The sequence below is a fragment of the Diceros bicornis genome, chromosome 14, assembly GCF_020826845.1.
Source record: "Diceros bicornis minor isolate mBicDic1 chromosome 14, mDicBic1.mat.cur, whole genome shotgun sequence".
Classification (NCBI taxonomy): Eukaryota; Metazoa; Chordata; class Mammalia; order Perissodactyla; family Rhinocerotidae; genus Diceros; species Diceros bicornis.
In genome coordinates this window covers 51,539,561-51,566,637 of record NC_080753.1, presented here as the reverse complement: position 1 = coordinate 51,566,637, position 27,077 = coordinate 51,539,561, and the positions used below count along the sequence as shown (strand labels likewise).

The window sequence follows — 27,077 nt, the reverse complement described above, 5'->3', positions numbered from 1 at the left end:
TGTATTCACAGTTTTACGTCTTGGGACTGTGGCAACCAAATTTTGATTGAAAAAGATATTCTATGACTTAGAGAATTAAAATTCTTCCATAGAAAATTCAATTTGCTTTGAAAACTCTGCTTATAGAATTCTTTCCTATTTTATGTGTATAACCAAAGTGGTAGGGAGATTTCACTGTGTAGAAATTACAGCGGGTTTTACAAACACCATGTAAGCCAGTAGAACTTGCTTGTGATACTGGAGTCAGGGTGCAGCACGGAGGCTGCTGTAGGGTTCTTGTCAGCTCCCAATGTGAGCTGCGCTGCGACAGTATAATGGAGCTTCTGCTGACCTAAACACGTCCTTGCTGCTTTCCCAGTTTTACACATGAGTGCTGTAGCTAAGTTAGTGGAGCTGTTTTTGCCCAGGGCGAGCCCAGTTACAGCACTCACACACGCGGCATGAACGTCCTTTTGAAGTGTTGGCACAGGTTGGCAGACATTCCATTGTTTGCAGACAATAGTGACTCCAAGTTGAACTAGCTCCAGGGAGCAAGTGCAGCTTTTGTACAGTAACAAGGCTTTACTGCCAGCCAGTTGATGGAGTCTGTCTTCCCCAAGTAGGGATGCCGTGTAATGACACGAAGCTTACGTTTAAATGTCTGGCTCAAGATCAGAAACTTGGCGTGCTTCTCTTTCCTTTTTGTGATACATTCTTCTTTATTTACAATGACTTGTTTTTTTGTCCCTTCGATGTGTTTTGGGGGTTAGGCTGGGAGCAAGTCTTATTTTATATGATTTTGGGGTTAGTCCAGTCTTCAGGCCTTCTGCTCATTCTTTCCTTCTTGTCCTTTGTGTCTCTGCTGGCAGACATTTCAGTCCGGCTCTGGAATGGCTCACATCCATATTTCCCTTTCAAGGAGGTAAAGGCTTCAGAATGCTGTTAGCTCAGGTCTGTTCTGAGTCATCTCAGGATACCATATAACTTTTGTCAGACGCCAAGCAAGGACTTCTGTTTCCTAGCCACCTAATATAAAATGTCAGGATTGTCTCCTGGTGTTCAGATGAGGTGCCCTGACTAGCACGGATAATTAGCAAGATCAGGGCATCTGGATACAGGAAGGGCGTGGAGACAGGCGGAAGTGGACGCGCTGGCCTCGACAGTCCTGTTTGAAGGGAATTACTGTTTTCAAATGTGGGTCTTGTCTTCACCATGGCAGCAGGAGCTTTTAAAAAGATCAACCTTCTTATATTTGCATAATTCCTTTCTCTGAAGAACACAAAGCATTTTATATACTTTATTTTGAATTCTTCAGTGATTCCTGGAGGGCAGATAAGGGGAGGCAGTTGTCTTATAGTTGAGGGAATTGAGGCACAGATGTGTTTGGTGATCTGGGAGCTAGAAATCACAGCCCTCCAAGAGGTCATGTATGTAGTGAGGGTTTTAAAGACCTTATGATTGGCTTGTCATAGTCTGCCTTATGGATTTCTCGCAGGAATCACGTCGGGATCTAACTGTGTGAACAGAGCTTATATGAGGAACATCCTGTAGTACAGACTCCCTGGAGCTATAAATGTGGGCTCCTCCTTGGAAAGGGTAGCTTTCCGCCTTTCAAATGATTGCGGCGTTGCTGTTCGCTGTTCAAGATGTTTCTAAAGTAACCTCTTGCCCGTTTCTTTTTCATCCCTTATTGAGAGCAAATCTTATCTTCTCAGGCATGAAGTGGCCTGAAATGAAAATATCAGCCTTTGGATTTAAAGATTTTGCTTGCTGTGGTGTGAAAACACTTGTCTATAGGCCATTTAACTTTCAGAGTATGTGTATACAAATCAATAAATTTGTCTCTGTTCATTAATGTAAAGCTGTTTGTATCTGGGTACAATACAATTTCCTAATGTGGCTCACTGTGATAAATGCTTTTTTTCTCTCCTTAAAGAAACAAGTCCAATTATTCCTTTTAATTGGGGACTGTGTGCATAGGTCCTCTATGCATCTAACTTTCTCTGTCTTTCTGTCTCATGTTCACAGGGTTTATTTAGTCTTTCCCTGGGAGAGTGAATGTTTTTTCCTTTCCCCTTCTCAAGAATCTTACAAATTAAGACAAAAGATAATTACTTCGAGGGGTAAAACTGGCAGCTTCCCACGACACTTAAAATTAATGAGCTGTTGAGGACAAAATATACCTTGTCTCTGGCTCCATCGTCTTCGCCCCATCTGCCCCTCCCACTTCCCATTGAGCACATGATTTGACTTTTTGGCTGTGTTTGCCATTTGGGTCTATTGCTGCTGTAAAACAGCAAAATGGTGACAGAAAGTAGATTCATTTGGAAACTCTCTCTTTGTTTGCAATCAAAGTTAATTTTACTCAATTTTAAATTTTTGTATTTTTGAAAACTTTCTCCTTTTCCGATGATCTGATCACAATAATCTGCAGTGGAATACAGTGCTGTAGTTCACAGAGCAAGCAGTTTTGATTTACTGTGTTAATGGCACATGCCTCCCTCTCCCCTCTGGTCCAGCTTTCTTGTCTGTAACCCTAGAAGCCCACAGATTTGTCTTTGATTTGCAGGGCTTTACTTTCCAGAGCATTTTCCTGAGGAGTTGGTTTGTTGTTGGTGGTGGTCAGACTCCTCCAAGGCATCAGGATAGAACCAAAGAATTGTGCATTATGTTTTAAGTACAGATGATGCTGATGAAGGATCTGTTTTTTCTTAGATCTCAGAAAGATATTGCTGGCTAACCACAGTGTCACTCGTAACAAATTTCCTTAAAGTCCCAGTTTAGCAACTGGCTGTGCCCCATGGTTCATTTGGAAAGGAGACATATGGAACTGAACACTGTTGCTAGTGGTGCTGTGCTACATGTCTGGCCAATGACTCTGTTGGAAGTAGTGTGGTGACCCTAACAAGCTAACGCTTACCTAAGGCTGGCTTCATGCCCCACTAAGCCCCTTTCTAGATTAATATTTTCTCACCGAATCCTCAAAGCAACTCTATGAGATAGTCAATGGGGAAACTAAGACTCGGACAGGTCACCAGCCCAAGGTGAAACAGTTAGCAAATTTTTCTGGATTCAAACTTTTAGGTAGCTTCAGCTGAGAGCCTCAGCTTTTTGAGAGGTTTGTAGGTGTAGACATAAGTACAGGGTCCATCAAAGCCTCTGGAAACCATGATGTAGCTAACCAACCATGGAAAGGGTGATGCAGCCCCGCACTTTCAGGCTTTTGCTCTCAAGATCCCTTTCTACTGTGAATAGCTATTGAGTGAGGCCCCAAAAGGCTTTTATTAATGTGGATTGTATTTATTAGTATTTACCATATTAAAATTAAAACAGAAAATTTAAAAATAACACAAGCCCATTACATGTTAACACAAATAACGTTTTTATGAAAGTAACTATATTCCCAAACCAAAGAGCTATTGGTGAGAAGAGTTGCATTGTTGTACATTTTTGCTAATCGCTTTAATGTCTGGCTTAGTAGAAGACAGCTAGATTCTTACATCTGCTTCTGCATCAGTCTCTTGCAATATGTAGATTTGGTTGGCATATATGAAGAAAATCAGCCTCAGACAAATATGCAGTTGGAGAAGGGAGGAGCCCTAGTAGATGGTTATTATCTGATACTGCACCCTGACTCATCCAGTGGTAGTTTCTGAAAGGTCAGTTGTTAGGGGAATCTGAACCCATAGGGATGAACTTTTCATACTCGGTTACATTAAAATACATCAGTTTGCCTTCCACTTTGAGTGGATCTCTTACCCATGGACAATTTTGTAACATATTATCATTTGAAAATAATGGTTCACTGAGTTGTACCTCTTCCAACTGTCAGCACCTTTAATGGTACAGTATCAAAGAATCCCACATCTCCTCTCCACTGACCTCATCAGAAAAGTCTTTAAGTATGGAGAGGCTGTCAAACTCATGATGGCAGATAAAGGTTTTCCAGAATTGTAATTTTGGCCTGAAATTGTGAATGCTATCACTGACAGTAAAAACTATTGAGTTATTTTCTTTGACAGGCTCCCCTTATTCACTTTTGAGAAAATGGCCGACAAATAAGTACATCAGTGCTTCTTTCAAATAGAAGTAACATTCTATGAAAGAAGCAGCTAGCTTGCAGCTTAAACAGTCACACCAACGCTTTTCCCTAGAAACAGTCATCATATTTTGGTATGCAGGAGAAGACCTTCAACAATTTGTACTACATTATCCTTAAATGCAACTGACTTTTTTTTAACTGCTAGTAACTGGTCATGAACAATACAATAATTATTAGTATAGTTTGAAACTGCCAATGATTTGTGTTAAAACATCAGCAACTTTGCCCGCCTTATGTTGCTGTCATTGTTGAAAAAAAGAGTAATTTTATTGAGATGTAATTCATGTACCATGAAATTTGCCCACTTAAGTGTACAATTCGGTAGTTTTTAATATATTCACGGAGTTGGGCAACTATCATCACAGTCAACTTTAAAACGTTTTCATCACCTTCCCCCGAAAAACCTTGTACCCATTAGCAGTCATTCCCATTTTCCCAAAACCCTTTCAACCCCTGGCAACTACTAATCTACTTTCTGTCTCTGTGCATTCGTCTGTTTTGGTCACTTCATATGAATGGGATCAGACAGTATGTGACCTTTTGTCGGTAGCTTCTTAATTTACCATGATGTTTCCAAGATTCATCCATGCTGGAGCTGTATCAGTACTTAATTCCTCTTTATGGATGGATAATACCCCAATTTGTTTATATAAATATCAGTTGATGAACCTTTGGGTTTTGTCCCCCAGTTTTTACCTATTGTTAATATATTTTCAAACATTTGTATACCAGTGTTTATGTGGGCATATTTTTCATTTGTCTTAGGTACATACCTGGGAGTGGACTTGCTGGGTTTTATGGTAACTCTGTTTCACTTTTGAGGAACTTCTGGCCTGTTTTCCAAAGTGGCTACACCACTTTATGCTGCCACCGTAGTGTATGAGGGTTACGATTTCTCCACGTCCTCACCGTTATGTGTCTTTTGGAGGATACCATCCTAGTGGATGTGAAGGTGCTGTCTCATGGTGGTTTTGATTAGCATTTCCCTGACTGCTAATGCACCTTTGTTTTTACGCCTTATTAAAATATCAGTGCAGTGAGAAAGGCAAATTACTGTCTTAGTATAATTATGAAAATAGTTTTAACCTAGAGGATTCCCTGAAAGGGTCTCAGGGTCCCACAAGTCACTCATAAACCTAGTAGAAAATGTGGGATGTATTTTCAGCGTTTTATTTGTCTTTCCTCGGTAAGGGCATTAGCAACGCCTCTTTTTCCCATGAAATGGATGTTGGGAGGCAGCTGGGGTGAATGGGAGAGGCTGAGATGGGTCTGTTCAGGCCAACCACGTGGCTGTATCGAAGCCCTTCTTCATACTTGATCTGCAGGGAGGACAGGAGGCAAGAAGAGATCTTGCCACAATCTGATTATGTAGTAACCTGAGACGGTCCTTTTAAACCCGCAGTAATAAGGTTTCGCAAATCTCCTTACAGGAACACCTCTTACCCTTGATCTACTGGTGGTAAAACTAAGCATTAAATAACTTGCCCTGTTGCAAACAGCAGGGCTGGGAATTGAACCTCTATAATTCAGTGTTACAAAAGGGGACAAACACATAGAATAAAATTTTCTTTAATCGAACAAAGAGAAAATAATTATAAAACCGGTACTTTTTCGTGGTAGTAACAAAGCATGGAGGAGTATGCAATATTTGAGATTAAAAAACTAACAACTTCCTGTGCTGTGTTTTAATGAAGGGACTGTGTTCACTGCTTTAAAAAATGGGTGAATGGTCAAGAATTGCCTGGATTGATATTCCTTCACTTGATTTTTAATCACACTGAAGTATGACTTCTTACGGATGTTGCTTCTAACTTGTCTTGACAGCACGCGCAGTCTGTCAGCTTGGGCATGATTGATGGCTTCTGACAATGTGTAGTTCCTTACACTTAGAATAAATGCCAGCCGTGTGAAGCTCTCCATTTTCTCTGTAACTGAGAGTATCCAGTAGAACCACACACAACACGGGATCATATACCGTATTTTGTGTATGAGGTGTACTTTAGTACTGAAAATCTGTTTACAATATGTAATCACTGGTACTGGGAGGCACTTTAGAGATCAAGGTTCACATCCAAGCTGGATATGGAAAATGTAAATCTCTCTGTTACACCATACGCAAAGGAATAACAAGTGGACTGAAGAAGTAAATCTAAGCAATTGAATCAGAAAACAATTAGGAAACTTAGAGGAATATTTTACCATTTGACAATATGGGAGGGCCTTCTAAGCAGAGAAGCAAAGAAAAACTTTAAAAAATGGGTTAGCAGATTTCACACCACAGCAGATGCAAAAACAAATGATGAATAAGAGGAAAATGTTTGCAACCTGTAAGGCATAAATGTAATTTAAAGGATCCTTACAAATCAAGGTGAGAGAGAGAGGGTTGAAGGAACTGTAGATATAAGTCTCGAGAGGCATCCTCAAAAGAGATCTGTCCTTTTTGAGCTGTCTGAGGGCCGGCAGGAGTGGGTGAGTTTGATTTGTGCTTCTTCAAGCCAGCAGGAAGAGATTTCAACTCACAGGAGGAGGAGTTTTCCCTTTACCGCTGCCTGGTCAGGTGGTGAATTCTGCCCGGAATTCTGCAAGTCCCAGTTGGGGTGGGGAGGGCCTGGAGTGGAGGTGCCGGATGGGCAGGTGGGCACAGTGACCTTTTAAGGCTCCCTCTGTCAGCAAATGCACAGAAGCCTTTTTAAAATGACAGTTAAAGGGCTCACTATAGCTTCTCCGTGCTGTTCTGCCTGGAGCTCGTGGGGTGGAGCAGACCAGACCAGGCATGGGATGTCCTTCCTCCCTCCCTGAAGAAGTAGGCTGCCTGCTGGGATGGTTTGAGGGGAGTAGGGGGCCCTGTGTGTGCGAGGGGAACAGATGACAGATGTGAAAGGCTCATTGATGCCACGGAGAGGAGCCAGACCTGCTGAGTCTGTCTAGGTCTGCAAGTCCCAGCTGTAAAGCAGAAGAGAGAACTCAGCGACGGCACCGTGATTGAAGTTGGCTGTAAAAACCCTGAGCATCGCTGTTCTCCTTTGGACTTGCTAAGTGGGTGGAATGCTGTGGGCACGTTGCACATTGGCACTGAGAACCCACCTGGGGGTCGGGGAGGGGACATTGGGCTTCGGCGGCAGGCTGACCTGGGTGCCCTGGTGACAGGCAGCATGGCTTGGGTGAGGCGCTCACCTTCTCCACTCTTGTTGGCTTCATCTGTAAAATGGGCGTGGTGATAATGTCCTGTCCCTTCGGGTTCAGAGGCTGAGTGCACCTCAGAGATTGAGCGTGGTTCACCTCGTTTGTGGTAAGTACCTGATACCTGTTAGCTGTTACTGCTCTTACGATTTCTGGAATAGGAAATGGGTCTGGCTCAAAGCTCCGATGTCCCTTTCTCCTTCCTCTGTGCTCACTGAAGGGTCACGTGGAGCAGCTGCGTCTCTGACGCGGAACCGTTAGCAGATTTTCAGCCTGAAAATGCGTAACTTTTAAATCTGAGAATATATTGTCTTATTTCAGGTCCCCTGTATCTTTATACACGAGGTAGTCCTGTTCTTGGTGTGTGATTATTTGTATGAGTTTCTTCATTTTAATTACTTTGTGTTTAAAGTGTGATGTTGATATTCTGGAGGCTGCTGGGGTTTTTTTAATAGGGATTTTAAAAATTAGGTTTTTCAATCATTTCAACCAAAGGAAAAAATTCTTGGGGTATGTTTATGATTTTTTTTTTGGTCTCAGTATTTAGGATTATCCCCCGTACTTTGCGTTTTTGTGGTGGTTGTGTTTTGACTTGGGGTTGCTCTTGAGAGTGGATGAGACTTGATAGTCTTCCAGAATGTTTTCTTTTTCTGTCTCTTTTTGACACACATGGCAGCATACTCAGTGTAGTGACTTCATTCTTCCTTTTTCCTTCCTTTCCAGTTTTCAATGGTTCCAGCAGGTCATCACGGGAGAAAGAACCTGTTCAAAAACACAAAAGCAAAGAGGCCACTCCCGGGAAGGAGAAGCACAGCGATCACCGGGCTGACAGCCGGAGGGAGCAGGCTTCAGCGACCCACCCCCCCGCGGCCCCCTCCACAGGCTCCTCGGCCAAGGGGCTCGCTGCTAATCACCACCACCCCCCTCTGCATCGGTCGGCTCAGGACTTACGGAAGCAGGTAAAGCCCAGCCCTGCCGCTCCGGGGACCATGGTCTGGCCGAGAGGGTGCCTGCCCGATGCCCCCTCCTCATCTCACCAAGTTACTGAAGGGGAAATGTGTGTGGTAGCCTCACGAAATCCATGTTTCGAGGGTTCCAAAAGCAGGAAATGATGCTCAGAGGTGAGGTGGGAGAGAGGAACAGTATCTGTGCACAGAGGTGTGCATGTACACACCTCTTCTGGGAAGATCCATCTGCCTGGGCCATGGGGGGATTTGCGTTCATCCCTAGAGGATGCTGCAGGCGGCGAGTGCCATAATCTGTTGAATTGCATGTGTGGGGATGTATTAAGAGGCTAGGAAGGGAACCTACCTCCTTCATTACGCCTCTTCCACCCCACGCGCCCTATTAGGGCCCCTTCCATCCCACCAGTACTGGGAGGACTTGGTTGTTTCCTCACGTTAGGCAGAGAGCTGATAAGTTACGCCTTGAAACGAGCCTGCAGACTGCCTAGTGCTGTCAGCAGATGATCCTGGACTGTTCATCTGTTCTTCGTAATGTGAGAATTAGCATCTCTCCGCCAGGACTTGTGAGCAGAAGACTTGCGTGGGTGCGCACACTGCTGGGCAGTGTGCACGTGTGATGAGGCACAGCTGAGCGATTTGAGTCCTGCGTCTCAGCAGAGGGCAGGTGCACAGTGCTCTCAGTGCCCCCACTGCCCCCCATTTCAGGGTCCGGTTAGATGACACAGATCCTGTTGGGGAAACTCTTAAGAATGGCCTCAGGGCTCAGCCATTGTTGCTGTCACTGTGTTCATGTCCTTTGACAGTGATTTCTCTGGATCCTGGGAGGGAGAAAGGCAGGTGCCTGCAGGCACACAGTGATGGCAGGTCAGGTGGCATTTTGTTGACCTCTCATGCTCCTGTTCCTCACTCCATTTTAAAGTCAGTGAGCCTTGGAGATCATATCAGATGAGTTCTCCTCACCCGGACTTTTAACTCAGAGTTCAATTCCCTAGAATAGACCAAAACTGTAATCTGTAAAGACTGATTCAGGGCAAGGTGTGGGTAGACTGAAGAGATTTCCTGACTGGCAGTACTCTGGAATGACTAAAAGGTGGTCATTGTGGTGTGAAAATAGTGAAATTCCTCCTGTGTTGAAGTGTTCTTTAACATGGTCTTTCTCATTCTTGGTAATGTTCGAAGTATTTCTCTCTGAAATGTTACTATATTCGTACGCAGCCAGACAGAGAAATGTGTGTCAACATACGTATTACCAGGCGCACCTCGGAGATACTGCGGTTTTAGTTCCCAGACCACCACAATAAAGCGAGTCAGACGAATTTTTTGGTTCCCAGTGCATATAAAAGTTATGTTTACACCATACTATAGTCTATTAATTGTGCAGTAGCATTATGTCTAAAAAAAAGCAATGTACAAACCTTAATTAAAAAATAGTTCATTGCTAAAAACTGCTAACCATCATCAGAGCCTTCAGCCAGTCCTGAACTTTTTTCTGGTGGAGGGTGTTGCCTCAGTGTTGAAGGCTGCTGACTGATCAGGGTGCTGGTTGCTGAAGGCTGGGGTGACTGGGGCAGTTTCTTAAATAAGACAACAGTGAAGTTTGCTGCATTAATTGACTCTCTGCTTCACAAATGATTTCTCTGTAGTGTGCGATGTTTGATAGCATTTTACCGCAGTAGAACTTCTTTCAGAATTGGAGTCAGTCCTCTCAAACCCTGCCGCTGCTTTATCAACTATGTTTATCTAATATTCTAAATCCTTTGTTGTCATTTCAACAATCTTCAAGCATCTTCACCGGGAGTAGATTCCATCTCAAGAAACCACTTTCTCTGCTCATCCATAAGAAGCAACTCCTCATCCATTTAAGTTTTATCATCTTACGGCAATTCAGTCACCTCTTCAATGCTCTACTTCTGATTCTAGTTCTCTTGCTGTTTCTGCCACATCTGCAGTTACTTCCTCCACTGAAGTCTTGACCCCCTCATAGTCATCCATGTGGGCTGGAATCAACTTGTCCCAAACGCCTGTTAATGTTAATATTTTAACCTCTCCCCATGAATCCTGAATATTCTTAAATGGCATCTAGAGTGGTGAATCCTTTCCGGAAGGTTTTCAATTTCCTTTGTCCAGATCCATCAGAGAAGTCACTATCTATGGCAGCTTATAGCCTTATGAAATGTATTTCTTAAATAATTAGACTTGAAAGTTGAAATTACTCCTTGATCCATGAGCTGCATAATGGATGTTGTGTTAGCAGGCATGAAAACAACATTAATCTCGTTGTACATCTCCATCAGAGCTCTTGGGTGACCAGCTGCATTGTCAATGAGCAGTAATATTTTAAAAGGAATCCTTTTTTCTGAGCAGTTGGTCTGTTGAGTTATTCAGTAAACCATGTTGTAAACGGATGGGCTGTCATCCAGGCTTTGTCGTTCCATTTATAGAGCACAGGCGGAGTAGATATAGCATAATACTTAAGGGCCCTAGGATTTTCAGAATGGTAAGTGAGCATTGGCTTCAACTTAAAGTCACCAGCTGCATTAGCCCCTAACAAGAGAGTCAGCCTGTCCTTTGAAGCTTTGAAGCCAGGCATTGGCTTCTCCTCTCTAGCTATGAAAGTTCCAGATGGCTGCTTCTTCCAATATAAGGTTGTTTTGTCTACATTGAAAATCTGTTCTTTGGTGTAGCCACCTTCATTAATTATTTTAGCTAGATCTTCTGGAGAACTTGCTGCAGCTTCTACATCAGCACTTGCTGCTTCACCTTGCACTTTTATGTTATGGAGATGGCTTCTTTCCTTAAACCACATGAACAAACCTCTCCTGGATTCAAAGTTTTCTTCTACAGCTTCCTCACCTCTCTCAGCCTTCACAGAATTGAGGACATTTAGGGCCTTGCTCTGGATTAGCCTTTGGCTTAAGGGAATGTTGTGGCTAGCTTGATCTTCTATCCAGACCACTGGAACTTTCTCCATATCAGCAATAAGGCTGTTTCACTTTATCATTCATGTGTTCACTGGAGTCGCACTTTCAATTTCCTTCAAGAACTTTTCTTTTGCATTTACAACTTGGAGAACTGTTTAGTTCAAGAGGCCTAGCTTTTGGCCTGTCTCAGCTTTCAACATGCCTTCCTCACTAAGCTTGATTATTTCTAGCTTTTGATTTAAAGTGAGAGACATACGACTCTTCCTTTTACTTGGACACGTAGAGGCCATTGTAGGGTTATTAATTGGCCTAATTTCAGTATTGTTGTCCTTGGGATAGGGAGGCCCGAGGAGAGGGAGAGAGAACAGGGAACAGCCGGTTGATGGAGCAGCCAGAACACATACAGCGTTTAATTACGTTTGCCGTCTTATATGGGTGCGGTTCATGGTGCCCCAGAACAGTTGCAATAGTAACATGAAAGATCAGTGACCACAGATCACCATAAGAAATGTAATAATAATGCAAGAGTTTCAGATATTGAGAGAACTATCAGAATGTGACATAGAGACGTGAAGTGAGCAAATGCTGTTTGAAAAATGGTACCAGTAGACTTGCTCAACGCAGGGCTGTCACAAACCTTCAATTTGTAAAACGCAATATCCTCCAAGCACAGTGAAGTGAAGAGCGATAAAACGAGGTAGGCCTGTGTTAGTCTTAACCTTGAGCTTTCCAGTAACACTCAGGTCTTCACCTGGAGTTGTGTGGAGGAGGTAAGAGTCCTCACACTTAGGTTTCCACGGTCCTCAGATAGCCACTTCTTCATCCTTTACGGTGTTATCTTGACATGAAGCGAATGGTTTTAGTGTATTTTGAACATCGCCCACTGTTCCTGAAACACAGACATCACGGTTTCCTGGTGAGAACGGGTGCGCACCGTTGTGGAATGGCCCCCAGCACTGGGTGCCCAATTTTCAGGACCAAGAGCGCAAAGCACAGGGAGCACCATACCTTTGGTTTCTGCGTCTTTGACGAATTGTCCCCACTCCATTTCAGAGCTGTCGGCTTTATAGGCACTTGTGCAGAACTCTGCCACAGGTGTTTGGTTTATGACAGAGATCAATTAAAAAGAAACCCAGAGAGGGAGAGGATCGATCTGTGGGGCAGGAATAAAGGACTTGTAAGGGGCGGGGCCTAGTGAGGGATGGATATGTGACTCTGTTCACGAAGAATCATAGTCACATACGAACACACACACTTTCTCTTTTTGCACTTCCGTGTATAAGGCTGGGTTGAGTAAACCTCTGGTCTGAGTGGGTGGCAGCTCATCCTTAGCTCTGAGCAGTTGCGCGACACTTCTGGATTTCCCTTCGTAACGGAGCAAGAGGAATTCGCACAGTTGGAAGTAAGAGTTGAGGGGAGCAGAAAGTACCCGTTGCCCTGGGCTTGCCCCTGCCCCCCTCGCTCCATGGCATGCACATGTGGCCCATTTCACATGCAGCCTCGGAGTTGGGGGAGAGACCCGGGTGCCCCTTACAGAGCAGACTCCCGTCATGTAAGTGTAGGAGCGTGGCTTGCTTTCTGTGTTCAGGTTAGAGTCTTTGCAGGTTCAAGGGGGGTTCCTCCCATCACCCCCTTCCTCTCTCCTACTCCCCCCTGCGTGCCCTCCCTTCCCTGTCTTATCAACCCGGGTGGGATGGCCCAGGGCTCCCAGTTCTAGTTTGGGTCTGACCACAACCTTCACTGAGACTTAAAGGTGATACTTACCCTTCCGGGGCCCTATTGTACATTTGGAACCAGTCATGCCAACTCCTCTCACGGGGATATTGTGAGAAATGAAACGATAATTTTGAAACCATCAAATCCTGTTAAGTACAGTTGGCCCTCCATATTCGTGGGTTCCGCATTCGCAGGTTTTGCATTTGTGAATACAGAGAGCTGACTAAGGGACTTAAGCATCCACGGATTTTAGTATCTGCAGGGGATCCTGGAACCAATCCCCCATGGGTACCGAGGGATGACTGTACTCTGAAAATAAGGTCGGTAAAAGCAGATTGTAGATTCCTTTGTAACTACCTGATGCACATGATTAGAATCTGACCTTTCGTCTTTTCCACTGCATGAAAGATAGGAGCCCAACAGATACTCTGATCTTTAATTTCAAATATGATTAGTTTTCTTATTTCCATCTAAAAGAAAAGGATAAATGGATTACATGATGTGTAGATGGGCAGGGTGGAAGCATACACTGTTTAGGGGCTGCTGCCCCTAAGTCACTTCACCCTGTTGGCTCTGATGTGCTCGGAAGCACTGTCTGATAACTCGCTCTTTTTACAAAAATAGCCACTTCTCTCACTACCTTGCATGATGCTGTGTATAGTTTGTAGGCTCCACAAAAGCCCTAGACCCGGAGACTTAGAGCGTGTGGACATGCCAGTCACCTCTGCCTTTTTCTCGGTGTGAGGGGCCCTTGCTGGCCCTCTGGTCTTATAATACCAAGGGGGCCGTGTCTGTTGTGATGCACATGTGGTGTAACAGCCTGGAACTGTCAGGGCAGGGGCTGTCCCTGGATGATCCTGTGGATGTGTGGTAGGTGCCAGACGAAGGGGCGAATGATGTTTTCCTTTTCATTTCCTTAAAATGTACCCCAGTTTAAATGCAGTAAAAGACACTAAAAAAATTTAGGATGATAAAACAAATGACCTTACACCTAGAGAGGGTTTTGAAATGTTTGTTTTCCAAGAGCGGCATGAGGAATTTCTCACTTGCATAGAAGTTTGTGTGGTCGGTAAGCCAGGACATGGATTATTAGGCTGTGCCGAACATGGTCACCTCTCTGTTCTTATTTATTCCACTGAGGCTGAGCTGTAACGTGAAGAAGAAAATCCTCGACTCGCGTGGGCAGCCAGCAGACACGCCCAGGCAGAAGATCCACTGAGGTGTGCTACCTTGGAGGATAGGCTTTCACGTTAAAATATACAGGGGTGGCCGAAAAGTCCTGGCCTCGTAAAATTCAGAGAGGAGGTTTAAGCTCTGGTCAAACCAGAGAATTGGGAGTATTCTTTTAAAGTGCTGGAAAATGATAAACGGACATCCGGAGAGAAAACGTCAGAAATCACATCACCTTAGCTGTAAGAATGTTCAGGGTCTTAGTCCTCATCAGGTTACGTGTGTAGTTTGAATTGCACGTGTTTGTCGCATGGTATTTGTGACTCGTTCAGTTGCCTATAGTGGGAGCAGGTGTTGTAAAGAGATTTGGGGACTCTCCCCAGAACCCAGGTTTTCCTTTTTGAGAATGGGTCTAAACCTCAGCCTTGTCCTGCTGCTTTGGAGAACGTTTGGATGCTCTTGTCCTCCTGAACTTGAGTCTTTGGTCTTCCGCTTAACAAAGGGGCCTGCCATACCAGGAGGTCTTCTCTCCCCTTCCTGAACTCCCTGGCTTGTCCAGTGGAGTTTGTTCATTTCAGCCTCTTTTTGTTTGTTTGTTTCTTTTGTGAGGAATGTTTGTTTGTTTTGTGAGGAAGATCAGGCCTGAGCTAACATCTGCCAATCTTCCTCTTTTTTGCTGAGGAAGACTGGCCCTGAGCTAATATCCGTGCCCATCTTCCTCCACCTTATATGGGATGCCTCCACAGCATGGCCTGACAAGCGGTGCGTCGGTGCACGCCCGGGATCCGAACCGGCGAACCCCGGGCCGCCGCAGCGGAGGGCACGCACTTAACCGCCTGCACCACCAGGCCCACCCCTGCCTCTTTTTTAATTCAAGTTTTAAAGTCCAAATGGACTATCCCCAACCCATGAATGTGTCTCGAGCTCCCTAGCTGCTTCTGGGTTCTGAAAGGATGAGCAGAGGCATCTGACTCAATAGCTCCCTCTAGTGGGAGATAAGAGCTTGACAATTGAATTTTGGTGGAACTATAAGGATAGCTTTCTTGACTAGGACTGGACTGTATAAAACCTCATGGCTGTGGGCCTGGGGTGACCTGAGCACCAGTGATGGGTGGGTGGTGGTGGGCCACGGAGAACAAGCTGCAGACACTTCACTTGTTGCAGAGTGGGGGAGTTGTGAGAAGTGGGATGCCAAGTCAGAAATCCACACCAGAGCTGAGAGGAGGAACAACTTGAAGAGACGTCAAGTTATTCAGCTAAAATGTTTTTTTTTTTTTTTTTTTTGCACATTGGAGGGTTCTGCCATAAGCTAACTTTGTGTTAAATTCGCCAGTGAATTAAAGTGGCCTCTCTCTACTGTGCTCAGTGTAAGCACCTTCTCAGGATGTACAACAGTGATGCCGCGTGGTGAGCTGGCCTGGTGACCTGGGCGTTTGGTTCTATTTGATAAGGTGGTGGTTCGGGGAGACCCCCCAATGGCAAGGTAAATCAATGCCTTCCCCCATTCCTTTGTTTTCTTTGCTACCAATTAAACATTGGAGCCCTAGAGACAAGTACAGGACAAGGAATAGGCATCTGTGTGTTAGACAGGTGGGTCCTGGGTTGCTGGTTCTGGTTTGTCCCTAACTTTAGGGCACATGGCACAGCTGGTGGGACGGATTGATTCCTGTGTTAGCTCGTCAGCTGCATCGTGGCCTCTACGGTTTGGCTTACAATACAGGATGAAGAGGAGATATGGTCAGTGGAAGATGCTCTTTCCAATCTTTGTAATCTCTCTGTAAATTAAAGTTCATTGTAACGGGTTATGAGGGGGATACATTTAGTCTTTGGACTTATTATATGGACATGCATGTGTAAGATTTGGGTGGACACTTTTGAAGATAGTGGTATAACAGTGAGGAAGAAAACGAAGAGATTAAGTCATTCTTCTGATTGAGTGAGTTAACTGCACATCTTGGCAAAAAGCCAGTATTTAAGTATAGAAATATGTAAACAAAGAGGGGCTTCTTTGCCATTGAAGATGGTGAAATACTTACATAGAATTCCACTATGCAGAGAATTTACCTGCCTGCACCAGAGGAGCCAGGAGGTCAGGTGCCCCCTGCAGCCAGGATGGACAGACCTGAGGGCCCTGCACTCTTGCTGGAGGTAGAATCTGAGAGATGTGGAACTCGGGCTTCCCGGGCTCCCACAGGTGATCAGGGATGCTGGGGAAGGGTGGGGCCAAAATTTCTGTGGGAACACTAAGCCTTCTGGGGGCTTGCCCACTGATCCCCTTTCTCTGTCCTCACCAATTAGATCAGAATCTGGGGGTTACACTGTGAAATCGGCATTGTTTTCAAGCTCTCCCAGGGATTCTCAGGGGTCCCAGGTTTCACAAGGGCTGAACTAAACCTTTGCAAGAAGTGAACTGTCTTGTGGGAGATGGTGATGCCCTGCACCGTGGAGTGTTGGCCGTTTTCACAGGAGATCCCTCATCTTCAAGAAGAGATTACACTGTATTGTGCAATCTGTTTAAGTTGGAACTGGGTAAAGAGTTGAAACAGGTTGTACTTTAAATGGTTAACCGAAGATGGAGGCCAAAGGGGCATTGTCTTCCACGGTCTGGGAAATGGAGCCTTCTCTGAAGATACTGGATCCCTGAGGACTTGCTAGTGTCTTTTTTTTTTTTTAATTTTATTTATTTATTTTTCCCCCAAAAGCCCCAGTAGATAGTTGTATGTCATAGATGCACATCCTTCTAGTTGCTGTACGTGGGACACGGCCTCAGCATGACCAGAGAAGTGGTGCGTCGGTGCGCGCCGGGGATCCGAACCCAGGCCGCCAGCAGCGGAGCGCACGCACTTAACTGCTAAGCCACGGGGCCGGCCTGCTAGTGTCTTGATGATGGAAAAATCTCTGTATGAGCCACAGCAAGATTTCACATTTGCTTTTGTTGTTCTAAATGGTTTGTTTTGTTTTCAGTCAGTGGAAGAATTTGAAAGAACAATTAAAAATTAGAGAGATTTGCATTCCTCACCATACCCCTATTCTAAATTAGTGGTACTTACCATGGAAAATTTGTCTTTGCCGCCACCCCTGGTTTTATAAATTTGTTTTTAATTTATTGTTGCCAGGCTGCTGGGTTTTTGTTTGTTTGTTTTAATTTCCCGTTGTTTATTCCAGACCCTTCTCTTTCCCACCTGATCCTGTCAGTCCTGCAAGCAGTGGAGGATCCAGGCTATAATCCTGGGCCTTCCCTTCAGCCTCTCCACTGGGGCCCAGGACCTCACTGAGTCCAGACCAGAAGTCGAAGCTGGCTCACCAGAAACCTGACTCACTAAATGCCCTGGGGTTTGCTCATGGAGTACAATCTCATACCAAGAATTGATGGCTTTGATCAGATGTGTATAATTAGTGACGTATAAAGAAATAAAGTCTCGGTGGCTTCTTTCCTTTTTCTGTTTTCAGAACTTTCTGCTAATATTTAGTGTGTCCCTCGATGAGCAGCCTCAGCATCCCCTGGGACCTTGTCAGAAATGTAAATTCACAGGACCTACTGAATGAAAAACTCTGGGGGTGAGGCCCAGTGATCTGCTTTGACAAGCTTTCCAGGGGATTCTGAGAACCCCTGGTTTGGATACCTGCCGGAAGGATTTTTGTTTTTGTTTTGTTTCTTACCTAAGCTAACTGTGCAGATTCCTGGCCTGGGCCTGGGCCTAGGGCAGAGGTCACTAAGACTTAGGCCCTGTCCCCTGGGCACTCAGCTTCTTGTGGTAAGGCAGCTGCACAGTTTGTGGTGGCCCCGGGTGTTGACAGGAGCCAGCTGCTTTAGGTGTCCTCTCAGCCCAGAGGTGGGAGGCGCTTCTGGATGACTGCGGCTGGTCAGCTTTCCCGACCACGGAGCGCAGGCTCCCTCCACCCTGTCACCTTCCTCTCGGGGTTTTGGTGAGAAAAGAGGGCTCTTGTTTCTGCTTTGTGTCTCCCCATAATCGTGTAATTTTTAGTCTGCCTCTTTTGGAGGCATTGGTGCTTGCGGAACCCTGGAATCCCTGTTTTTGAACTCATGTTGCAGAGGAGAAATTGATACCCAAGACATTGACATGTCAGAGGCCTCTGAGAGGCGCAGTCATGATGCGATGTCCATCCAGACCTGCCGGCCCAGCAGTAGCTCCTGTCGTGGGCCCTTCCTCGTGCTCTGGAATTTAATGCATGTCTGGGGTCCACCAAGTCACTCTGGTTTCTCTTTATAAACGCGGGTGACTTGTGTGTGTCGCAGAATTACCCTGTTGTCCAAGCTGTAAGTCAGCCCGTGCAGAGAAGCTGCTTCTGATGACCCAGTTCCCGTAGAACCAAATGTGGGGGTTGGTTGAGGGTGGGAAAATAGGAAACACCTGTGCAGGTGAGGCTGGGGCATGTTTTGCCTCAGTAAAGAGGTCGAACGCATCCCTCGTACTTGGGAGGCACTGCCTGGTGTCCAGTCTCGAAGATGCCAACAGTCAGCCACCACACCTCTGGGCTTTGCCTGCGATTTGCATCAGAGCTGAACCACATAAGTGCTCTTGTTCTTTTCTTGCCCATGGTGTTTTTGTTTACTTTTCTTAGCACATAGATTTTAAAATTCTGTGGGCAGCTTGTGCTGTTATGGGGAGCACACCAAGAATAGCAAACATGTGCTTTCTTGAACAGGGATATAAAGGTCTGAGTATGTGTGTCTATCTCCTGTGGCCCCAGTGGGCAGGATCTTGCTGTCCTGAATGTTACTCACCTGAGACAGGTGATTGGCAGGCACGTGGAGAGGTCCTCATTGTGAAACATCTTATTGCCTGAAAGAGCCGTGGGAACAAACATGAATGTTAAAACACACCCAAGAGACCCCACTGGGCTGCACCAGTTCTGGCTGTGTGTTTTTGTGCAGGAGGATAGGCACACAGTCGTAGAAAGATTCTGAAACGGAATATCGGAGTTTAGTTCATGGCTGGGCATTTTGTTAGCTTTGCCAGTAACCCCACGCCCCCTCGTCTCAGAGCAGGTGCTGGCTCTGTGTGGTTACCGGCGTGTGGAGGTCACCTTCTCAGCAAATACTAATTCTGCTTTTTCCCCTCTGCTTCTCCTGCTGCCTCCCAGGTTTCTAAGGTAAATGGAGTCACTCGAATGTCATCTCTGGGTACAAGTGCAACCAGTGCCAAAAAGATGCGCGAAGTCAGACCTTCACCGTCCAAAACTGTGAAGTACACTGCAACGGTGACGAAGGGGACTGTCACATACACCAAAGCCAAGAGAGAACTGGTCAAGGAAACCAAACCCAATCACCACAAGCCCAGTTCAGCTGTCAACCACACAATCTCAGGGAAAACTGAAAGTAGCAATGCAAAAACCCGCAAACAGGTGCTATCCCTCGGGGGGGCGTCCAGGTCCACCGGGCCCGCCGTTAGTGGCCTCAAGGTCAGTGGCAGGTTGAACCCAAAGTCATGCACTAAGGAGGTGGGGGGGCGGCAGCTGAGGGAGGGGCTGCGGAATTCCAAGAGGAGACTGGAAGAGGCCCACCAGGCGGAAAAACCGCAGTCGCCCCCCAAGAAAATGAAGGGGGTGGCCGCCTGTGCCGAAGCCCCCGGCAGGAAGGCGGCGGCGGCCCCGGTGGACAAGGCCCCGCTGAGCGGCCCCGGGAAGAAGGATGTGCCCGAGCGGAGCGTGGAGCGGACCCGGCCAAAGCGGGCCACGGCTGGGAAGAGCACGCCGGGCAGACAAGCACACGGCAAGACGGACGGCGCCTCCTGTGAAAATCGTTCTACCTCGCAATCGGAGCCCTTGCACAAGCCGCACGACGCGTCGGCCAGGCCCGAGAAGGGGAGCGGCAGGGCCGGCTGGGCGGCCATGGACGAGATCCCCGTGCTCCGGCCGTCGGCCAAGGAGTTCCACGACCCGCTCGTCTACATCGAGTCGGTGCGCGCTCAGGTGGAGAAGTACGGCATGTGCAGGGTGATCCCCCCTCCGGACTGGCGGCCCGAGTGCAAGCTCAACGACGAGATGCGCTTCGTCACGCAGATTCAGCACATCCACAAGCTCGGCCGGCGCTGGGGCCCCAACGTGCAGCGGCTGGCCTGCATCAAGAAGCACCTCAGATCTCAGGGCATCACCATGGACGAGCTCCCCCTCATCGGTAAGGGCTCTCCCCGTCCTCGGGCGGGTGGGCTGCTCGGGCTGCTCCGCTGCTCAGAAGGAGTCGGAAGCTCCTTTCTCCAGGTCCTGGGTGTTTGTGGCAGGGGAGGGTTGGTGTTGGGGCCCGTGCTCTCCCAGCTGGGCCGTCACGTGCTGCCTGGCCTCCCCCTGGGGGCCAGGGCAGAGTCTAGGGAGACGGGAACTGCCCACGTATTCGTCTGCTGGGCTGCCTTAACCAGGCACCACACTGGGTACCACACACTGGGGGCTCAACCAATGGGAAGTTTCTGTCTCACAGTGTGGAGGCTGGAAGTTGGAAGTCTGGGTGTCGCCAGACTTGGTTTCTCCTGAGGCCTCTGCTTGGCTTGTAGACGTCTGTCTTCTCCCTGTGTCCTCACATGGTCTTGCCTCTCTGCTCACATTCCTGGTGTCTCTTCCTGTCATGAGGACACCAGTCCTGTTGGGTTAGGACCCACCCGTTTTAACCTATTTACCTCTTTTTTTTTTTTTTTTTGTGAGGAAGATCGACCCTGAGCTAACATCTGCCAATCCTCTTATTTTGCTGAGGAAGACTGGCCCTGGGCTAACATCCATGGCCATCTTCCTCTACTTTATATGGGACGCTGCCACAGCATGGCTTGCCAAGCAGTGCGTCGATGCGCGCCCAGCATCCGAACCTGCGAACCCCAGGCCACTGCAGCGGAGCGTGCGCACTTAACCGCCTGTGCCACCAGGCCCGCCCCTGATTACCTCGTTAAAGACCTTGTCTCCAAATTCGGTCACATTCTGAGGCACTGGGGGTTAGCACTGTAACATGCGAATATTTGGGGAACATGTTTTAGCCCATAAGCTCTCGTAGATTTTTGCCCATTTCTTTGTCTGATCTTTGTCTCTATCACTCCTCGTTTTTACTTGAGCTTCTGTTTCTTTGGTGACCAGCCAGGCCCTTGTGGAGCCTACCAGTCAGGGGGCATGTTTAAATTTGTCCCAAGAGCAGCACAGCTCTGGCTGGGAACATTGCAAAGCTCGCCTCAGTGACTCCTCTAGTGACCGTCCATCCCGGCAATTTTGAAGACCCTTGGACCCCCAGGCAGAGCCCACTCACAGTCTCCCCTGGAGCCCCTTTTCCCTTTCTTCCTCTCCTGGACTTCGCACCTCTAGAATGAGCTTGCTCTGTCAGGGGCGAGTGGGTTCTGCAGAGTGGAGTTTGCTTTTGGGACAGCCAGGTAAGGTCACACACTTCCCTTCAGCTCTAGACCCATGAGAAGAAGCAGTGCACGGCACACATTCCTGCTTCCATTTTGGAGATCCTTGTAATTCAAAGGCGGGGAGAAAAGGAGATGTTTAACAGTCATTTAAGTGTCAAGAATTGGCAGCAAGATAGGGTTCCTCACAAGATGGAGTTTCATTATTTCTCTCAGCAGGTGCTGCCAGGGCTAATGCCGGAGTAAGAATCACTTAATTCGAAAGAATTCTTGGTTTGTGGTCTGCTGTCAGGGATGGCTTGTGATAGACAGTGACACGGGGCTGTGGGAACAGGCTAAGCGGGTGCGAGCGCCTCGGAGTTGGGTGTTGGCTTCGCCCCATGCGTACTCAGCCTGCTGGGTGACTCAGAACAGCACCAAGTCCTCCTGGCTGCGGTGACACGTCCTGGGTCCCCCCACCCTGCAGGGGATTGGTGAGTCTTTTAGGGACAGGTAGGGTACTCAGGTGACGTCCTGATGACAGCCAGCCACCTTTTGTTGGAGTAGGTTTTCTTAACCTTGACTCCTTCCTGTAGCCCTAGAAGCCAAGTGGACTCATCACTGTGACGTGTATGTTCACGCTCTTTGCCGTGGTCTGGAAGTGTAAAGCCTCGTCACAGTTTGTGAAAGCGGTACTCACCTGGCCGGTTACCCGTGGAGGCCTCAGGCCGTGGCTCTGAGCTCAGCCGTCTCGAAGCACGGGGACTTAGTAGTTTTGAAACAGTTTCAAAACTGAATTCACCAAAACGAATGCTCCTTCTGCATCTGTTGACACAGATGGGCACCCAGCCCCTGGGGAGTCTTACGAGCACGAACTCGGGTGAGGGAGGCACTTGGCCACTTAGCAGCCTGGTGGCCCTGTGGCTGGGCTGATCATGGCAGGTGAAGAGTCTGTGAAATAAAGGATTTGCTAGAACTGTGTAAGTTTATAATTGCTGTTGGATGATAATTAATGACTTAGAGAAAAAGACGAAAGTGTGGACTGCCTCCCTTCTAGGGAGACCTGTGAGCTGAGCCGCTGTGGCTCGGGTGGCGGGACTCACCCCACCCCACTCGCACCTCTACAGTCCAGGCAGAGTGCTGTCAGCCCCGGAGCGTCTCCCGACTGAGAGCCAGAGACCTCGAGGGAGTGACGGAATCTGGGCCTCGGGTCCCTCTTGGCCGAGGTCGGGGCAGGTGTCCTCAATGAGGACTGGCTCCGTTGTCCACAGCGAACCAAGTCCAGCTTCCCACCAAGCAGAGTGACTGGAATGCAGGCTGCTGCTCGCCCATCCCCTGGTTTCACTGACAGGCCGGGGACTTGCTCTCGCACACCCTGCCGAGGTTGTCTGGGCACTCACCTGGAGGTCCCGAGGTGCCCGGCCCACCCTGCGCTCGGGTGTTGCTGTCAGGCGGCCATTAGAGTCTGTCGGGAGTCCTGCTGCTTTTCCTTTTGTTTTGGATGTAAATACACCTCTACCTTCCAAAGATCTAAAACTTGCTTACTTTTACTTTGCTCACCTAGCATTTTGTTGCATATTTACCTCCAAGACAGCCAGTGGAGGATTATTCTCGGAGACTTTCCCCCTTTATTGGCCATGGGGAGATTGCTTGTCCAGTCCCATCTAGAAGTTACCGGGAGGGCAGTCAAACGTGTTTGAGTTGATGTGCTTGTACAATGCTGTAACTTGATCAAGGATGCTGTGTAAACTAGCCTACACGTCCTTCTGTGTGAGGACGCAGGTAGCAGTCCCTCTGTGTGAACAGAGGATGGAAGGAAGTGAGGGAGGGACAGACAGACTGCCATGTGCCCTCATGCAAATCTTGCCTGTCACCCTGGAAATCCAGTGGGATTGAAAATAAGTTGCCGTGTGTGTGTGTGTGTGTGTGTGTGTGTGTGTGTGTGTGTGGAGTGTTAGCAGTGGAGTCAGGACTGACAGGACACGCTGTGTGTGTACGATTTCTGACATCACAGCTGTTGTGGGTGACACTGGGACGTGGGTGTGGCCGGACAGCACAACCCAGGCCCTGCCCGCCCCTCTCGGGGGATGGGACCCTGCTCCTTGTCTCATGATACCCGCTCCTGGTGTTTGAGGTGGGCGTGCTCCAGTGCAGACATGCTGCCCCTGCTCCAGGGGACACTGGAATGGTTCCTCCACCGGTCTGCACAGCCAGCACTCTCCTTCCGTTCAGGCCTCTGCTTAAATGTTACCTCTTTGGGGACGCCCTCCCTGACCATCTTACCTAAGACAGTGGTCCTCATTCCTCTCCAGCCCCTCAGTCTGTTTTGTCTCCGTAGCTCCCAAGATTGTCCAACATCCATCTCTCCGGAGACTAAGCTCCCTGTGGGCCAAAAATGATGCTGTTTGCTGCTCTGACCCCAGAGCTGACGGGCGTCCCTGGCCATGGTGGGCCTCCCTGGACTGTCAGTTGAGGAAGGTCTTGTTCGTGATCCTTTTCACCCACTGTCTGTGTTTTCTCCCCTCACCGTCCCAGGAGGCTGTGAGCTCGACCTGGCCTGCTTTTTCCGGCTGATTAACGAGATGGGCGGCATGCAGCAAGTGACTGACCTCAAAAAATGGAACAAACTAGCAGACATGCTGCGCATCCCCAAAACTGCCCAGGACCGGCTGGCCAAGCTCCAGGAGGCCTACTGCCAGTACCTGCTCTCCTACGACTCCCTGTCCCCCGAGGAGCACCGGCGGCTGGAGAAGGAGGTGCTGATGGAGAAGGAGATCCTGGAGAAGCGGAAGGGGCCCCTGGAGGGCCACACGGAGCACGACTACAACAAGTTCCACCCCCTGCCCCGCTTCGAGCCCAAGAACGGGCTCATCAACGGCGTGGCGCACAGGAACGGCTTCCGCAGCAAGCTCCAAGAGGTGGGCCAGGCCCAGCTCAAGACGGGCCGGCGGCGACTCTTTGCTCAGGAAAAGGAGGTGGTGAAGGAGGAGGAGGAGGACAAAGGCGTCCTCAGCGACTTCCACAAGTGTATATATAAGGTAGGGCGCCGCCGCGGAGGGCAGGAAATGGGCTGAGTGAGGCCCTCTGGTGCTGATGGAGGGCGCACTGGCTGCCGTGGTGGGCTCTGGTGGTCCTGCAGCCACCAGACAGCTTGTCTGGAAAGCATCTGCAATAAAGAGAAATGTCTGCAGTCTGCCAGGGAGGCGGGGAGGTCAGGACTCGGGCCTCGGGGCATCTGGCCAGCTGCTGCTGGCCCTGACTGCCCCTTGCCAGTCATGAGCACTGGGTGAGTCGCTTGTCTGCTCCGGGCCTTGGGTTTCCTTTGCATGGGATGAGCTGTGTGTGTGCACACACGCCCGTGCACACATGCCCACGTGCCTGAGATGCAGTACCGAGGATGCACGTGCAGTTTCTCCTAGGCCCATGGTTCCAAGTCTGCCCCTCTGAGCACCCCCATCTCATCCTGGAGGGTGGGAACTGCCCAGTCAGGTCTGGGGGTCTTCAGACCCTGGCGGACCAGACCCTCTGTGGCTTGGAGCACTCCCTTTCTTTGCCTCCTTATTAACGTTCTGCACAGCCTGCCGCGCTTCTCCGGCCACCTCTGCCAGGTCTTTCCGTGGAGAGCAGGCCCTGATAAAGCGATCAGCATGCTCTCGCCAGGAACACGCCGTAGGGGAGGAGGTGGGGAGAGCCCGGAAAGTGAAACTTGCAGTGTTTTCCCCAGTGCTGCCACATCTTGTGGCAGCACCAGCCATCCTGAGAAGACTCGCTCCTTCCTCCAAGAAGCAGGCAGAGGCGCTTGGCAGCCCACCTGCCGCTCGCCCAGGCTCAGCAGTGGGGACTGCAGCCGCCTGCCGGGCTGGTTCTAAAGCGAGACTGCGGCCACCTCCCTCCCTGCCTACCAGTGTGAGCGGCATCGAGGCACAGATGGCAGAGCCCAGCTGAGACCTCCACCAGGCCTCTGCTGAATTGCCTGGGCTCTGAGGGGTGCACAGGCTCACCCCCGGTGATCCACTTCTGGATTCGCCAGGGAGGCCGTGTTCCCTGGACAGGTCCTGGCGGCCCTCGCCCAGCCAGGGCTCCACTTCCAGAGGAGCCTGGCAGTAATGGGGGGTGATGGGTTTCTGCTTGTTGGAAATCTGCTGTCAGTTATCACTGTGCCCCACCCACAACCCCCAGGCTCCCATGGCCGTCTGGGGGCAGGCCCTGGCCTGTCCGTGACACAGAGGAATCCTGTGACTCATCTCCAGATTCTGCCTCTTTCCTTTCTGAGTCCAAGCTTGGAAGTCATGTCTCTGGCCAGTCTCTCCCACTCTTCTTATTTTTTTGCCTTTTTTTTTTTTTTTTTTAAAGCCCTTGCACCCACTTCTGGAAAGCAGTACCCTGCCTGCCGAGAATTTTTTCTATTACTAGACCTGGAGAGGGTTCGGTGTCCCCATTGGCATTGTCGAGCGCTGCCTCACAGAGACGGTGGGGGTGGGGAGTGGCTACCTGCAGCCTGCCGATGGCATGCTTGTATCTCACATTTTAAACGTGACATGAAAAGGGAGAAGACGACCCATGGACTGTGTAAACTCAGGAGCACTTTCTGGATGTATTTGCTGAATGTTTGCCTGAGAAGCCCTCCTCAGTTGAAGCCACTTGTTGAATCCTGTGACTCTGAATAGCCAATTCATGAAATGAGAGATTTCCTATTTTTACTATTTATTTAAGAAGGCCAATAATATGAGAATAAGTTGGATCTGAGTAAGAGGTTTTTTTTTTTTTTTTTTTTTTTTTTAATGTGCTTTGTAAAGGGTATTTTTAGATTTTATCACAAAAATGTAAGAGTGTGGCTGTGGCAGTGGTCCGGTGGCCGTGGCAGTGCTCAGTGGCAGCTATGTGCACACTGGGAGCCTGGGACCTCATGGTTCTTGAGCCCCTCTCAGCACCCTGGGTGTCGCCTTCTCCAACTGGGGGCCCTCTGCCTTAGTGCAAAATTAGGTCCCTCCTAGTAGTTAGAATGCCAGAAGAGATTAGACCTTGAACAGAAGTATTTTCTTTTAGTTAGAACCCTGCGTAGTCACTTCCAAAACTGGACAGCATAAGCAGATCCAGACTCTTCATGCTGACTGCTTTGACTGTCCTTCCAAAGGCACGAAGACTCTGCCCCCTGGTCTAGGCCTGTTACTTATTGTGGGGATGCTCCCAGCTCACCTCATTAGGGGAGCTTCCCTGACCACCTCAGATAAAAGCCACCGTCCCTGCCCCTGCTGTCACTCTGCTTCTGGCTCATAGCACTGAGTGCCTCCTCAGAGTCTTATTTATGTTTAGGGGCCGTGCTCCCCAGGCAGAAGGTGAGCCCCGCTAGGCCAGAGATTTTGTCAGTGTTGAGCTCTGCTCTGTCTCCAGCCCCTAGAACTCGGCCTAGTATACAGTAGGTGCTCAGTAAACATTTCTGCCATCAAGGGGTCGCTGTGCCTGGTCACGAAAGAGCGAAAGGCATGTATCTTAGAGGGCTTGTCTCTGTAAAACAGCACGTATTCTACGGCAGGTAAAACCGGGCCCTAACTTGTGGTTCCCAGACTGACACGGTGAGCTGTTCTCTCAAAGTGAGCAGATGGTTTGGATTATCACCTGGAAAGGGCAACAGAGGGCTGGGGGTCAGACGTGTAAAGGCACTCTGTGTCCTCGCCGGGGAGCTGCCAGCGGGACAGCGGTGACTTCTGTGGCAAGGGGGTGA

The 27,077-nt window shown here is 48.5% G+C and overlaps 1 protein-coding gene across 7 annotated transcripts in view; it reads left to right on the top strand.

Moving 5' to 3' along the window:
* The window catches only part of JARID2 (jumonji and AT-rich interaction domain containing 2), a 258,502-nt gene that overhangs the window by 210,811 nt on the left and 20,614 nt on the right, over window positions 1-27,077 (top strand). For all 7 annotated transcript variants that reach the window (XM_058555224.1, XM_058555225.1, XM_058555223.1 and 4 more), the window contains 3 exons: window positions 7,985-8,220; window positions 19,140-20,172; window positions 23,891-24,393. In XM_058555224.1, coding sequence (XP_058411207.1) covers window positions 7,985-8,220; window positions 19,140-20,172; window positions 23,891-24,393 — 1,772 coding nt within the window. The remainder of the gene's footprint in view (window positions 1-7,984; window positions 8,221-19,139; window positions 20,173-23,890; window positions 24,394-27,077) is intronic.